Here is a 13,973-nt window from a genome sequence, read left to right as displayed (position 1 = left end):
GGCCTGCTGAATTGATGTGCAGGTGTAGTCATATAGTAATTATTTGTCCTGTGGTTTCTTTGGCGGAAGTGATCAACCGGAAGTCAGTCAGGTGCTGTTGCTTTGCACATAGAAACGTGAGCTGTCGGCATGAGGGCGGCCTTGCACCCAGCCACCCAGCACGTGTTCGCATTTGCTCGTTTTCATTGCCCTGCGTCTCAATTTTCGCGAATGCGATCTATCTGCGATTAGCATGACGCCAGTAAATGAACTGGTTAATTTTTTGGCCAAAAGCGCGCCGACCGAGGCGAAGAATCAAGCCCTTGCATACATAGCAGGTTTGTGTATTCTCTGTTCATAGAGAACCTACCAATGATATCCTTGCTGACGTATTTTGCAGCTCTACGTTTGCTGGAAATAAAGAGTGTCTCCGGTGAAATAGTTACGTGGCGCAATTTCATTGTTGTAGGTGCTTTACGGCCGCTATAAGAATATCCAATTTGTGCTAATTGATATCAATGCTTGCTGCTTGCGAGAATGGGTAGTGACAACATTACCCGTTTTAATGCACGTGTGAGGGAATACAGAAAGATGTCTGCAGGATTGTAAACATTGCCGACAGAGAAATTAGTTGTTTTTGACAAATGACTGCTTGAATAACTAAACCGGATCGCCCAGGATCTTGGCGCAAGCAGAATTAATGCCTTCTTATTCATCTTATTCTTCCTCTGGCTTCATCGGCTTCACGCTCTGTAAATCGCTAATATTGCAGGTATATCTAACGTATGTGCCCAGAAAACTACTTGGCTCTCCTCCACAAAACGCGTAATTTGCATGCCTGGCTGAAATCAGAAGGCTGATAAGGAGCAAGTGAGTGCCCCAACATTTTTGTGCACTGCATTCAGTGCTATATATATATATACCGGGTTATAAGCGTTTTATTGCTAGACACAGCACCACAAATTGCGGCTAAATATGCAATGTTTTCTTTCTTTCCACTTTCGTGAAACCTTACATCCATTAGTTTTGGAAATTTCGATCTGGATGTATCATGATACACCATGCAATAGGAAGTTATGAAAACACAATACAAAAGTTATGTTACAGAGCTCAAAGGTACAAAAAGGTGTTGCTGTGTGTGGTATAAATGGGAACCAAGAATGTGATCCTAGGAGTTTTAAAATCAATTTCTAGAGTGGGAGTGGGCAGCCCCCGATGCTTCTAACTAGCTGAGGTGGAGCCAGTACTTGCCCCTGCTTCTCCTCTGAAAGAGAGCTGTGCCAGCTGGGGTGTTATTCTGTAAGTGTATACATAATAAACATGTCCATTTCGTCTGCTGCTGAAGTTGGGGTGCATGTGAGAAAGAGACAGGTGCTCCCTGCCAATCAGCACTTCAGTAGCAGACGAAATGGACATGTCCACTAGGTGGGCACCTACGGGATACCTCTCCCTGGAGTATGCTCACAGTCCAAATACTTTTGCATTGTTAACGTAATTGCTGGACTAATTGGAGAATAAAACCCCGGCGTTGTTCCTGGCCAGAATATTACTTTTCGCTGAAGTGGTACCGATATCACGGTTTCTCATAAAATTTTTCTGAATGTTAAGGTTTCATATTCTACAACCAGTGCCACAAAGGTATACGTATTGAACAGGATTTGTGCAGCAAAATTGGCCATCTTAAGCTCGCAGGAATTGAGAAGAGCTTCCTGTTCTCCACCATATGCCATTTTAAAACCAACTCACACAACAAGCATGGACACCAGAGATTGGCTGGTATAAGGAAGGAAAAAGCTCGCAGCACAAACACACTTGCAGTAAGAAAAGTTTTGAAAGGTATTCTCACCTTCAGCCACCAAAAATTAATTAATAAATGGCCTCATTGATAAGGCTAGTGCCTGCTGGTGCATTGGCTTATGATGGGGAGGCCAGCAGAATTCAGATATGGAAAAGGGTGGAAGGGAAGGGTATATTGGTCATGCCCCACCACAGCGACCCCCCATGGAGGCACTGATCGAGAGGGGAGGCGGCACAGCAGCCAGGAAGATGTGCCACAGTATGCCGATTTGATACCTTGCAGAAATAAATATTGATTGTAACGAATGAACACTCCTCTTCCCCTGCAGCAAAGAGGGTCATATCACCGCAGAACCTGTGCAATGCAAGGGGACAGAAAATGGACGAGTAGGAATAATAAAAATCTATTGACTGGCACACACTTTCACATTTTTCCCTTTGAGGGGCATTTGTCATTGTGCACCAAATTTAACTATATTTTGCTGTAGTGCAAGCGATAAAAACAAGTTAAAATTGTGGGGTTTTACATGCCAAAACCACAATTTGATTATGAGGCACGCCATAGTGGGAGGCTGCAATAATTTGGACCACCTGGGGTTCCTCAACTAGTGCAAGTGATATTAATAGGCAGATGACAGTGCCAAAAATGAGTGTGCATAGTTTATCAACTCAAATACTGCATTTTGGCGACTTAGATCTCGCATTGTAATCATGGTATCTTAAGAGAATGCCCCAGTAATGAAATGTGAAAATGAAAAGAATGTGTACTGAAAAGTGGTAGTAGATGCTATCCACATAACCATAGCGTGGTGGTACAAATAAAGCGTGATAGAACTGAGACCTCCATCCCGTAGTTTTCTTGGCAGCACATTGCAGCAATTGGCCTGATAGCAACACTTGGTTTCCATGAAAAATAGACCACTTCTGCCTTTCTAATGCACTTTCTGCATGTTTTGCAAGTGTTGGCTAGAAGTCACGGTAGGTATTCATTAAGCCACAATAGATGAGTGGCCGAGCAGTGGTCTTGGAACACGCAGGCCGCACACCATTCACTTTGCGTTCTTATGTGAAGCATATGTGGCCCTGCAGGGTGCTCACAGTTAGTGTCATTAGTGTGCACGCAACTGGCCGGTGAGCACTCGCAATGGTGACAGTTTTTTTTTTTTTTTTGTCTTGGCCTGAACACTTTAGTTAAAGTGGTCTTGTGCCCCACATTAAAAATGAAGAAGAAGAAAGAAATAGGGAAAGGGGTGGGAGTGAAGATGAAAAGTGAAAGTGACATGATAGGATCACATTTGACTACCTTTCACTGTCTCCTACAAGAACAACTAAATTATGTTTGCAGGCCTCCCAGACTCGGAAGATGGGCGTTCTCTCCTGCTCAAAAACTCTGACCTGGTGAAAGCAGTGGCCCTGCTTGTGCAGGATGAAAACACAGAAACCGTCTCAAGAGCGTGCAAGTGCTTGACGAACTTTACGTCTGTCCCAGCCATTTCGGAACACCTTGTAGAGCACAATTACGGCGACCTTTTGGCACACTTGGTAGACCGATTGCTGCTGTCCGAGAGCGAGGACTCCGCGGCTTGGCAGCGTGCAGCCACGCTGTCGAACCTCACCAGAGGCAGGCAGGGTGCTGAAAAGGTCTGGACATTGCTGAACTCGACGAAAAAGTGCGACGACCTCCTGGCGGCGCTTTGTTCTCGCATTAACGAGAGCCACGACCACCTCAGTTTTGTGTTCTCAAACCTCTCTCAGCTGGACGAGGTCAGGAGGTGAGGGAGTCGGGCCAAGCATGTGCAGTGGTCAAAATCGCTGCAGCGAGTGCTTTTGGAACAAAAAACCAAATGAAGCCAACATACAAAGCAGCCTTAAAATGGTGTGCGAGGGTGTATTGGCTGGATCTCTGCTCAAAAGCTCACATTACACTTGCAGTTGGCAGCACGTTTCACATGCTCTACCAATTGAGCTACCACTGTAGCTCAATTGGTAGAGCATTGCGTGCATTGTGCAGGCATGGATTTAGCTCCTGTTGGTGGCAAATCGTCTTCCACTTTCACTACTCTTTCTAAACTTCAGTAAAAAAAACTGTAAATTCACTCTGTGCTTCACTTGGCTTCTTTGTTGGCTTCATTTGCTTGTTACAGTAAATTTACCCTTTGATTCTTTTGATTCTTCTCCCTCATTCTAAAAAGAAACTTGCTAGAGCAAATTTTTGCATCTTACTGTCTGTCACCTTTCTCTTTGCTGTTCATGACCCCGCACTGTCGTAGTGTTTAAAATAGCTCTAAAGAAAAATAACTGTTGAATTCATAATGCATCACCCATATTTCAAATTAGTTTTCTATGCATTTCTTTTCATTACCTCTTTTGTGTCTTCCCGGCTTGTATATCAGTTGAGTGCGCACAGAGATTTCAACTAAGAGGTTCTAGCACACGCAATATAATGGGGCGCCGACTACCCCCTCACATTAATCATTCTTTTGACACACACACACATTCTGAGTGAACATTGTAAAGTGTGACTGGCTTTTGTGGCTACATATTTTTATTATGATTAATATGGCCACCTAGAAAATTCACTAAAGCAGTTGGTGACAACTTGTTGTCCTATGCAAATACTGGTGGCACCTTCCCAATTACGACGCTGACCATGTGAAAGGAGCGCACTTAATGTAAGCGTAGCAGCAGAGACGAGCAGTGGGCTCGAGGTTAGACTGAGAAAGGAAATCAGCCCTCAGAAATGGTAGAAACGTGTTGGCATACACGGTGGCGTTTTGCATTGCTTTACATTTGTATCAAGCGGAGAAAGGTGCTGGCAGTCCCATGTCGGCATTTAGTTGGCAATTGTTCGGACTGTTAGAGATGACCACTGTCGGCTTGTACCAAGTGCTATAATATATAAACAAGGGAGTTACTCCCCGCTAAACCATGGGCCCACTTGTGCTCAAGCTTTGCACAAACACGGTATTTCAGTGTGTTGCACAACCTGCCTATTCTGTACAGGATAAATCACAGCCACCTGTGGTAGGTATACGGCGATGCAGAACAGCCTCAGTGAAAGGAACAGGTTTGCCATCTGTTATCATTATGGGCAGAACATATGTCAGTCCGACGTCGCTGCAAACAGCAGATACTTGTGGGTTAGTCAGTATGGAATAGGCAAGTAGTGCACTTAAACGTGGTACTTAAATCAAATACAGCCCAAAATGTAAAATCTGAGCGTGAAAGAGCAAGTGGTTTAGACGATGGGCCATTTATCCCAGACTCTCGGTTACGCAACATTTGCTACTTTAACCTTCCTTAGAGCTTACACCGCTTGGTTTATTTGACCGCATCAACAGGACCGACAATGAACAGGCAGCCATATTATGAAAACTTCTCTGTGTACACAATGGGCACTTAACGTTATTGGCTGCAGTAGTTCATGTCAGTGGGTTGGTCAAATCAGCGTTGGATGGTGCCAAGCTTAGCAGATATGTGGAGTAGCAATGTTGTCGAATGTATTTGCTTGTACGGCCAGCACGAGTATGGCGCGAGCAACTGCAAACAAATGTTTGTTCACGTTGCCAGTAGTTCGATGCGCCACCAGTTACACCCACTCGGTGCAACGGCTCGTTCGCACTCAAAATTCACACAGACAGCATTTAGCGGTGGATGCAGTTTAATACCATGTCCGCATGTACTTCCTTGCCTGCTTGATCCAGAACAAATCGTCGTTAAATCAGGGTCTGCGCTGACGAAATGGTGCATTGTTAGGGCAAAGAACACCCTGCTGTAGAACACACTTTACGCAAAGCACGCATGCTCTGTTGTCTTCTTGTGTAGGCCATAAATAAAATCACTGCAAACATAATTTTCCACCGTACTTTCGCTACCGCATGAACACAGAGGGTGCATTATACTGTTCTTATTCAGTCATAATAATGGCACAGTGGCATCATACATGCACAAAATCTATGCATCATCTCAGTGCTATCAGTGCCACCTAGGAAGTTTTCTCGGGTGTGCTGACAGGCCCCCCCCCGAGTGCCTCGAATTCCGTGGCATGATGAGAAGCAAGTGAAATTCAGATTTAATCCCAGGAAACTTAGTGCAAAGCCCATAGTAGCGTCTGGTTAACCTCCCTGCCTTTCCTTCTTCCCTTCTCTCTCTCTCTCTTGATATGCCGGACCGAGACTTCAGCTGTGGATAGTTAAGCAAACCAATTACTGATTAGTTATTTACTGTACTAAATAACTTTTTAGTGAGTAGCCTTTCAAAGCTTTCTTGTACAAATGTACCACACTCTATAGCCAGAAACAAAGGTGAACAAGTTCTGGCATTTCTCGACGGTGGAATGGTGTTCGGGCATTGCGAGGTTGGCGTAAAAGCAGCAACTAGACATGCGGTGTTTCTCATGGGGTTAGTGGTTCTTAGCTATTAGAGTTGCGATATTGCAAAATCATTTGGCCACGTTTTCTACTTTAACGTGCACTAAGCTTACTCCTTTGCAAGATGTCCCAGAAGCTTGCTGTTCTCGTTTCACTGGGAAGTGCCTGGAAACTAAAGGTACGCTATTGGTGCAGGTGGTTGCTGGACAAGGCGGCCAGGAGGATACACCAGTTTTTTCCTTTCCTCACCCTGGAGACTTCAACGGTTCGGAAGCATGGTGCGGCTGCAGTACTGCGCAACTGCTGTTTTGAAACCGGTATGCATGCAGTCTTTTTTTTATTTTTATTTTTGCCGTCAGAATTTATGCATTTCAGTTTTTCAAGGCTGGTACGACTTCTGACTGAAACACGGTGTCACCTCTCGGGTACATTCATCAGTAATTCTGCTAATTTGCACTGGCCAAGTAACTGAAGGAATACCAGAGAAAAATTGACTGCTTTAGTCTGGTAGAGTGTTCTTTGGAGATGGGTACACTTGCATTTAATTTGCATATAATGGTCTACGATTAGTGGAAATTGCCAAAGTTTATATTTTTAATTTCTCACTGAGACAAGAGCACCAATGTCTTCAATGTGATGTGATATATTACATGGTATGCAAGGTTTCTTTTTTACCCTATTTTTCACACACACACAAAAAGAAGTTTCTAAAAGCTCCTGTGCCGAGTTTCTCCTTGCTTTTAAAAGCACTGTCATGCGAGTAGGAAAGAACTAGGAGGGATTTCACAAACTATTACAGCGAAATGAGTCGGCCCCACGCATGGTCGTCACGCGAGAGCATGCGGTAGGTTTGATTGCTTGCACTCTGCAGGCAGAGCTGTTGAACAAGTGCACATTCGTTAAAAACTACAGAGAACCAAGCATTCTTTGCCAATGCACGGAGTCTCTGAGATCACCTGTTAGGCCAACTTTCAAGGGAACAACTTCACAAAGAATTGGCTTGCTAAGGCTGGCTGCATGACGTAATGCTCCCTATTAGTTCATTTTCTTCCTCCGTGAGCAATGTAGTCCATCTTTTATTTTCATAGGCAACTAGTAGCTAGCTCCAGACAGGTGCTGTAACATCAGACAGGAATTTTATGGTGGCAGCACCTCCAACCTCTTGCTTATTTCTTCCTTTGTGGCTTATGAAGCTTTAAGAGCAAGATAAGCCTATTTGATGCTCTAGGTATGCTGTCCGACAATCTAGTTTAAGGGAATTACTTTAGTGGTCCTTAGATGTTAGTTACTTTTCATCGACCCTATCTGTTTGGCATTGTTAGCACATCATTCTCGTGTTAAGTTTCATGAAAATTCATACTGCTGGGGCAAGCTACAACAGCACAGTGACAACCATACTCATCTTAAAACAACTATTGGAGCAACTACGAGCAAAGTTGTGTGTGTCCTTTCACACTACAGCACAGTAGTTTACGGGGTGCAAAGCTTTCAGCAAGCTGAAAATCCAAGCTTAAGGAAACAGTGACATCCACAGAATGTTATCTAGGCCTCCCTCTAGGGTAAAATAGTTCATACATATTCCAAGCATGCAAAGACAGACCTTTTGCCGTACTTCACAGTGACCTTAAAGGCTACGCACCTGCCTTTAGAAGCTACTGTCCGTTCATGGATTGTAGGAAGCGTGGAAACAACTCCGTCTGCTCTGTCTTGCCGGGGCGATGGTGTATTGTGCTTGGTACTCAATATGTGGACATACAGAGGCTCTTAATGATCCCCAGCCGCGCACCATTAACCGTGCTTTTTGTGTGTCGTGCAATTTGGTGGAAGGGCATTGGGCCTACAGTGTCCGTGCATGTGTGTGTGTTACCATTGCTGCTACAGTAGTCTTTACGCGGTCCTTTGCCTAATTGCGTGTGAAGATCGTGTGCATTTTCCTTATTTGCATAACAAATGAGGCTTGGCCAGTGCCCCGCCAGTGATGGTAAAACAAAACCAAAAACAGAATGGGGAGCCTGGCTTTGGCCAAGGTGCTGACCAGAAAAAATGTTCACTTGCATGAAAATCCCAATTTCAGATAGCGCACATATAGAGCAGACTGCCGAGCGAAATTTAACATGTGAAAGTACGACTGGATGCGTCACAAAAATGGATGCTTTCTGTGCCAAAACTGGAAAATAACAATAAAAGAAATGCTGCCGTTACCGTTTGCCAGGAGTGATGCTTAGCCCAGAACATTGAGAACCAGCATGAATACTCAGAACGACGTGTAAGAAAATTGCGCAGTTACCATCCCTGGCCGCTTTGGTAAGATTACTTCAGTATATACTGTTGATTTGTAACCAATTTAGCCTAAGTGAAATTTTGTTGCAGTTAGCCTTTGAGCATGAGTTACACATGAGTAGTGCAAGTATGTACTTGTCACGATGGTACTTTACTGTGTCGCATCTTCAAAGTTGTAGTATCATTGTAGCCCTGCCTTCCAGTGTGCAGATGTTGAAGCGAGCGCTGGGATGTACGCTTGCCAACACAAAATGCCTAGTTGTGATGCGGCCAGCACTTTCATTGATTACGGGAAGGCCGAGGGCACTTTGATCCGTGCTCATCTGGTACAGTGACGAGATAACGGGCTGTCGGTCTCATGGCAGTAATGGTGGCAATGAACTTCTGTCAGAGCTGGACACGGTACTGTACGCATCTTTCCAGCAGAGGAAATGCAGAAAGTAATCACATGTAGCAAACACGTTTGAGCAATTCATTGTTTCACACAGACAACATAACAGGTGCACTTCAGTGCAAGTCACAGACGGACGGGACACTGAAGTCGCTGAAGTGTACATGATGCCATACTGACAGTCCAACAGTCTGTCCTTTTGAACATACAGGTATATGCTTAGACGTTGCTCACATGAATGCTGTAGCTCCCACAAATATCAAGGACTGGCTTAGTTTGTATGGTTCAATAAGCAACTAACTAGTAACACGAAAGAAGTAGGGGGCGTAAAGGTCAAGCGAAGCGATGGCTTGGCAGAAAGAAAATCAATTTATGGTTATCAGTGGCAGTTAATATTTAGTTTATTAATGTGCTGTTTTGTTTACAGTAAACATGTATCAGAGGAAAGGTTAAGACAACTTGTCCTCAAACCCACTTATAACAATATTCAAGTGCCAAGAAAATTTAATTGCTATAGCTGATAATTCTCATAACCAAGTTGCACGAAGAAACAAAAAAGCAGGACAGACGTTTTTTTTTTTATTAGACCAAAACAAGTACAGTCGAACACACAACATTACCAGCTTTAATTACTGCCACATTACTGTGAACATTAATGTGTGTTCTGTAGTCGCCTACTATGTACCGTAATGTTTCACTTCCACTTTACTCGTTATAACAATTAAATCTGGCTACTGGGTGTCTGTGCCAAAAGAAAAAGGAACGCAAAATCCTGGAAAAGAAAAAAAAAAGCGAGCTGCCAAGCACACTGCCCATCACATGCCTCTTTCCTATCTCACTTCCACTCCACTGAGAGTTGACTGTGCCCCCCCCCCCCGTCAGCGAGTGTGGGTGTTGGGGCAATTGGCACAGTTGACTCGTGTTTCGGAGGGGTGGAAAAGAGACGGCAGAGAGATGTGCGAGGCTGACGATGCAGCTAAAGTGTGCTGCGTACACAACACCCAGACGGGTGTAGTGGCTTGCTTTGCTTCTTTTCTCTCTTTTACAGTGTTTCCCATTTCTTTCCCTTTTGGCGCAGACACCCAGTAGCCAGGTTTAATTCTTATAACCAATAACGTAGCATGGGAACATTGTAGCAAGCAGTTTCTTTTACCAGAGAACACACACAACAGTTCACAGTGCCACAGTTTCTTCTTGTTGCATACAATATATTGCTTTGAGTGGGTTCAACCGTACTCAAAAGCAAAAATTAACGAAAGGCCATGAAATATTTTCCAACTTCTTACTGCTGGCCACGACGACTTGGTGACTGTGGTGTTTTGCTGCCGAACAAGATGTCAAGAGTTCATTCCAGTGCATTTAGTAAAAGCGGCCTACTGATATTTTGAAACCCTGCGTAACTAGAATTAAAATCAGAGCCCTCTTTTGCACTGTCTGTCATGCCATAAGTGTCATTCTGGTACACCAAATCCCACGATTTTTTTTTCCCCCATTAACGGGCTATTCATTTCACTTAGTGGATTTTTCAAGGACTGCACTTTTCTCATTTTGTACCACCCGTGTCAACAGAAAGCAACGAGTGGCTCTTGAGTCCCGACGTGGACATCTTGTCTCGACTACTCTATCCGCTTATGGGCCCCGAGGAGCTGGACGACGACGAAATGGAAAAGCTGCCCCTTGATCTTCAGTATCTGGGCAACGACAAGCAGCGAGAAGGGAGCCCAGAGATTCGCCAGATGCTCATCGAGGCGATCACACAGGTGCGAGACTTTGTGTTAACCTAAACTATCACATTTTTGCATGATCTCACTGTCACAGCATATAATTGTTTTGCTTAATTGTTTTTTTTTTTTTCTGTTAATTTGATTCTGAGTGGAGGCCCTGGTAAGCGTCCATACATTTCTATGGGCCAAATGTTCAAAAATCTTTTATTTCAATCTTGAAATTGGCTTTCGCTAGGTAATTCGAACTTGAGTAATCAGCGCCCATGCACCTAATGCCTTTGGTGACCCTTGATCGTGACCTCAATAGCTGCAGTGTCTATCTCGGCAGCACTTAGAAGATGCTGCATTTAGCAACAAATCTGTGTTTAGCACCAGTTTTGAAAACCAAGTCCTCAAGATATGTGGCGAAATGCATTGGTGTTCTGGTCACTCCAGTTGCCATAGTGCAGTGTGAACTGAAACATTAGTGCATTATTTCGCCACAGATTTTTGAGGAGTTATTTCTCAAAGTTGTTAACTACAGTATTTCTGCTAAATGAATAGTATTGCTTCATTACTGCTTCGAGAGGCTTCATTAAACCACCCCTGATGTAAAAATTCAGTTATGACCTACACACCCACATTGTGCTGAAATTTCTCTAGACGTTATTGGCACGATAGTACAGGGTATCTAAGCTGCGAATAAAGTTTACGCATGCTCAGACTAAGCCAAAGTGCTGATCCAATGTGATCACACAGATTGCATAGTTGCGCGTTAAAATTGGTGCAAAACACATTTTTGCTGTTCAGTATTGTTCGCGTGCTACGTACCAGCATGCAAGCCGTGATCAAGGAGACCCTATGCTGCCTCATCGGAGGCGTCACATCTGGCATTTCTTTACATAGACCCCGGCACATTCTCATTTTTTTCCCTTCACATTAGTACATCTATAATGAATATAGGATCTCACAAGGGTACCTATATGTTGCGTACAACTGTTATAAGCCAGACTTGTCTGCAATTTCAGCTGATACAAAATTAAACGGACACTATAAAAAAGTGCTAGAACCAGTATACAAGGACATAGACTTGGAACGTCTTGAATGACAGTGTTTGTATAAAGTTGTGTCGGATTTGACTTTGTTGTAATTTAGTTTGACTGTATTAGCTGCACTGTTTACAAATTGCTAATTGCTGTTGCCCCCCCCCCCCTTTCATTTGCAGCTCTGTGCCACGAAAAAGTGTCGAGAGCACATCAAGAACTCGGGAGCCTACTACGTGCTAAGAGAACTGCACAAGACAGAAGGCTGCCGCCCTGTGGTGGTCGCATGCGAGAACCTCGTAGACATCCTCATTAGTGACGAACCCGAGCCTGGTATGGAAAACCTGAAGGATGTCGACATACCCGAGCACCTTGTGAAGAAATTTGAAGCCTTTAATGAAGAGCTGCTCAAAGAGTGAATGACGACTGAGCCTTATTCATTAAAGGAGTTACCGATGCGATATTTCTGACTCTTCATTTTTTGTGTGCACTGGAGGTCCTCAACCTCAACACCCTAGACAGTGCCGAGCTTCGGAGCACCCCAAATGAGTTACTCCAATATCTTTCCAACAACCTCATTTTCATTACCCTTAAGGTGCATGTGTCCCAACTAGAAACCGGATGTTTAGGCCATAAAGAATGCTGTTTTAGGTGCCCATAACAGGCACTAAAGCTGTCGCATAAGGCCACATATAGGCACCAAATGCTATCCTTTAGGCATCCATAGGCACAAGTAGCAGCTTCCGCTGTGCAACTGAGGATTAATTACGATTATATTGAGGAATACTAAAGCCCACTAACCCCCTGTTTACTGAAATTCACTATTTTCTCAATCAAACAAAATGAGGCAAGTTGCGTAGGTTACAAAAATTATCAGAAATTGAATGTGCCTACACACCATGAGAAAAGTAATGAAAGCAGTAACAAACAAGCACATCTTATAATGTTATGGTTTTTTCTTGGGCCTTTTTTTTTACTGAGTATTGGTTTGTACAGCAGAATTCTGTTAATTCAATTCTGACTGAAGGTTTCGGTCGGCGCCCGTGCATTTCTATGGGCCCGAGCTTACATTATTTCGATCCTAATATTGCCCTTCGCTGGATAGTTCAAACTTGATCAGCATGCACGTGCCTGACCCCTATGGTGACCCACATAGCGACCTTTCGCTGGCTGCATCTGTCTCGGCAGAGCTTAGGGGACAGCGATTGCATTGAAACACGCATAAATCTCCCATCGAAAACACCTATTTTTAGCCTGCCCTAGGAAGATTTTCGAACAATAATGGTAGCTCGTAAGGTCTAATTACGGTGTTTACTCAATTCTAAGCGTTCCTTCTTTAATTATTTTTTCCCAAGAAAATTGAGCCAGAAACCGTGTTCGCGACGTGCATGCTTTCCAGCATAACACTGCTGCAGTGCAACAGAACTGACTTAGAAAACTGGCCGCCACTGTGCAACACGTATGAGACCCTTGCCCATTTTTCTTGCTAAAAAATTGGGTGTGCAATAAATTTATACTTTATCCCTTTCAGATGCCATTTTATCCCGTTGATTGAGAACTTGCTTTCACCATATTTATTTTGAGTCTTCAAAATCACAGAAAGTGTACAGCTACAGAAAAGATTATGAATTTTCAATTGTTTAGCGAATTTTGTCACATTTACAGAATGTGGATTCCATGTGAAAACTCACCACAGGAACTTGATATGAAATATGAGAACAAACTGTTTCGTGTTTTGAAAAGCTTGAAAAGCACTTATCCACCCACTTAAAAAATATGCCTGGTGCATGACATTGCAAAAAACAATGGAAGAAGTGAACCCGCTACATAAAACATACTGACAGTGAGTAAAAACACCCAACCTACTACCTTCCCACTCATTTTGCTAAAACATTGCGCACATTGTTCAAAATTGCAGCACGATTCCAAGTGTTTGAACGTGTATGCAACACATTTTAAATATTACTTTCATCAGTGCTTTTGCTGTTGATGCACTATCTTGCTGTACACAATTGTGTACACAGTGTATAAAAGCATTTAGAGCTTTATCTTTAAGTTAGTTTTCTACTTTGGGCAAATAGAAAGTTTGCACACATTTCATTAAGAGGCAGGTTAGATTTGGGCATTTATTGACAAATGAATCAGCAGTGTGTTCTCACGTTCATTTTCTGCAACTTGTTTATGGTGATTCGACCAACCAGATAATTTAATCCATTTCGACGGTTCCATTAGGGTCAAATTAACGGAAGTCGACTGTTACAGAAAAGGAATATTCAACATCCACTGAAGCTAAGAGCCCATATTCTAGGAGTTATTTATCCGAATTGTTGTTAATCATGGGATTTCTGCTAAATGAGTAGTATACTTCATTACTGCTTAGAGCACCTTCGTTAAGCCACCCCTGATGCAA

General features: G+C 43.4%; 1 protein-coding gene across 1 annotated transcript; it reads left to right on the top strand.

Moving 5' to 3' along the window:
* Window positions 1-97: 97 nt before the first annotated feature.
* On the top strand, window positions 98-12,026 carry LOC126541324 (protein HGH1 homolog). Its single transcript, XM_050188068.2, has 5 exons — window positions 98-317; window positions 3,122-3,548; window positions 6,342-6,463; window positions 10,387-10,577; window positions 11,746-12,026. The coding sequence occupies exons 1-5, from the start codon at window positions 233-235 to the stop codon at window positions 11,980-11,982; spliced, it is 1,062 nt and encodes a 353-aa protein (XP_050044025.1). The 5' UTR covers window positions 98-232; the 3' UTR covers window positions 11,983-12,026.
* The last annotated feature ends 1,947 nt before the right edge of the window (window positions 12,027-13,973 follow it).

Source organism: Dermacentor andersoni, chromosome 3 (genome assembly GCF_023375885.2).
Source record: "Dermacentor andersoni chromosome 3, qqDerAnde1_hic_scaffold, whole genome shotgun sequence".
NCBI lineage: Eukaryota > Metazoa > Arthropoda > Arachnida > Ixodida > Ixodidae > Dermacentor > Dermacentor andersoni.
This window is presented reverse-complemented; position numbering and strand designations above follow the sequence as displayed.

Coding starts and splice junctions, on each gene's coding strand:
- LOC126541324 (XM_050188068.2), top strand. CDS start 233: ATGACGCCAGTAAATGAACTGGTTAATTTTTTGGCCAAAAGCGCGCCG. Junction 318..3,121: donor AGCCCTTGCATACATAGCAG/GTTTGTGTATTC, acceptor TTATGTTTGCAG/GCCTCCCAGACTCGGAAGAT. Junction 3,549..6,341: donor CAGCTGGACGAGGTCAGGAG/GTGAGGGAGTCG, acceptor CTATTGGTGCAG/GTGGTTGCTGGACAAGGCGG.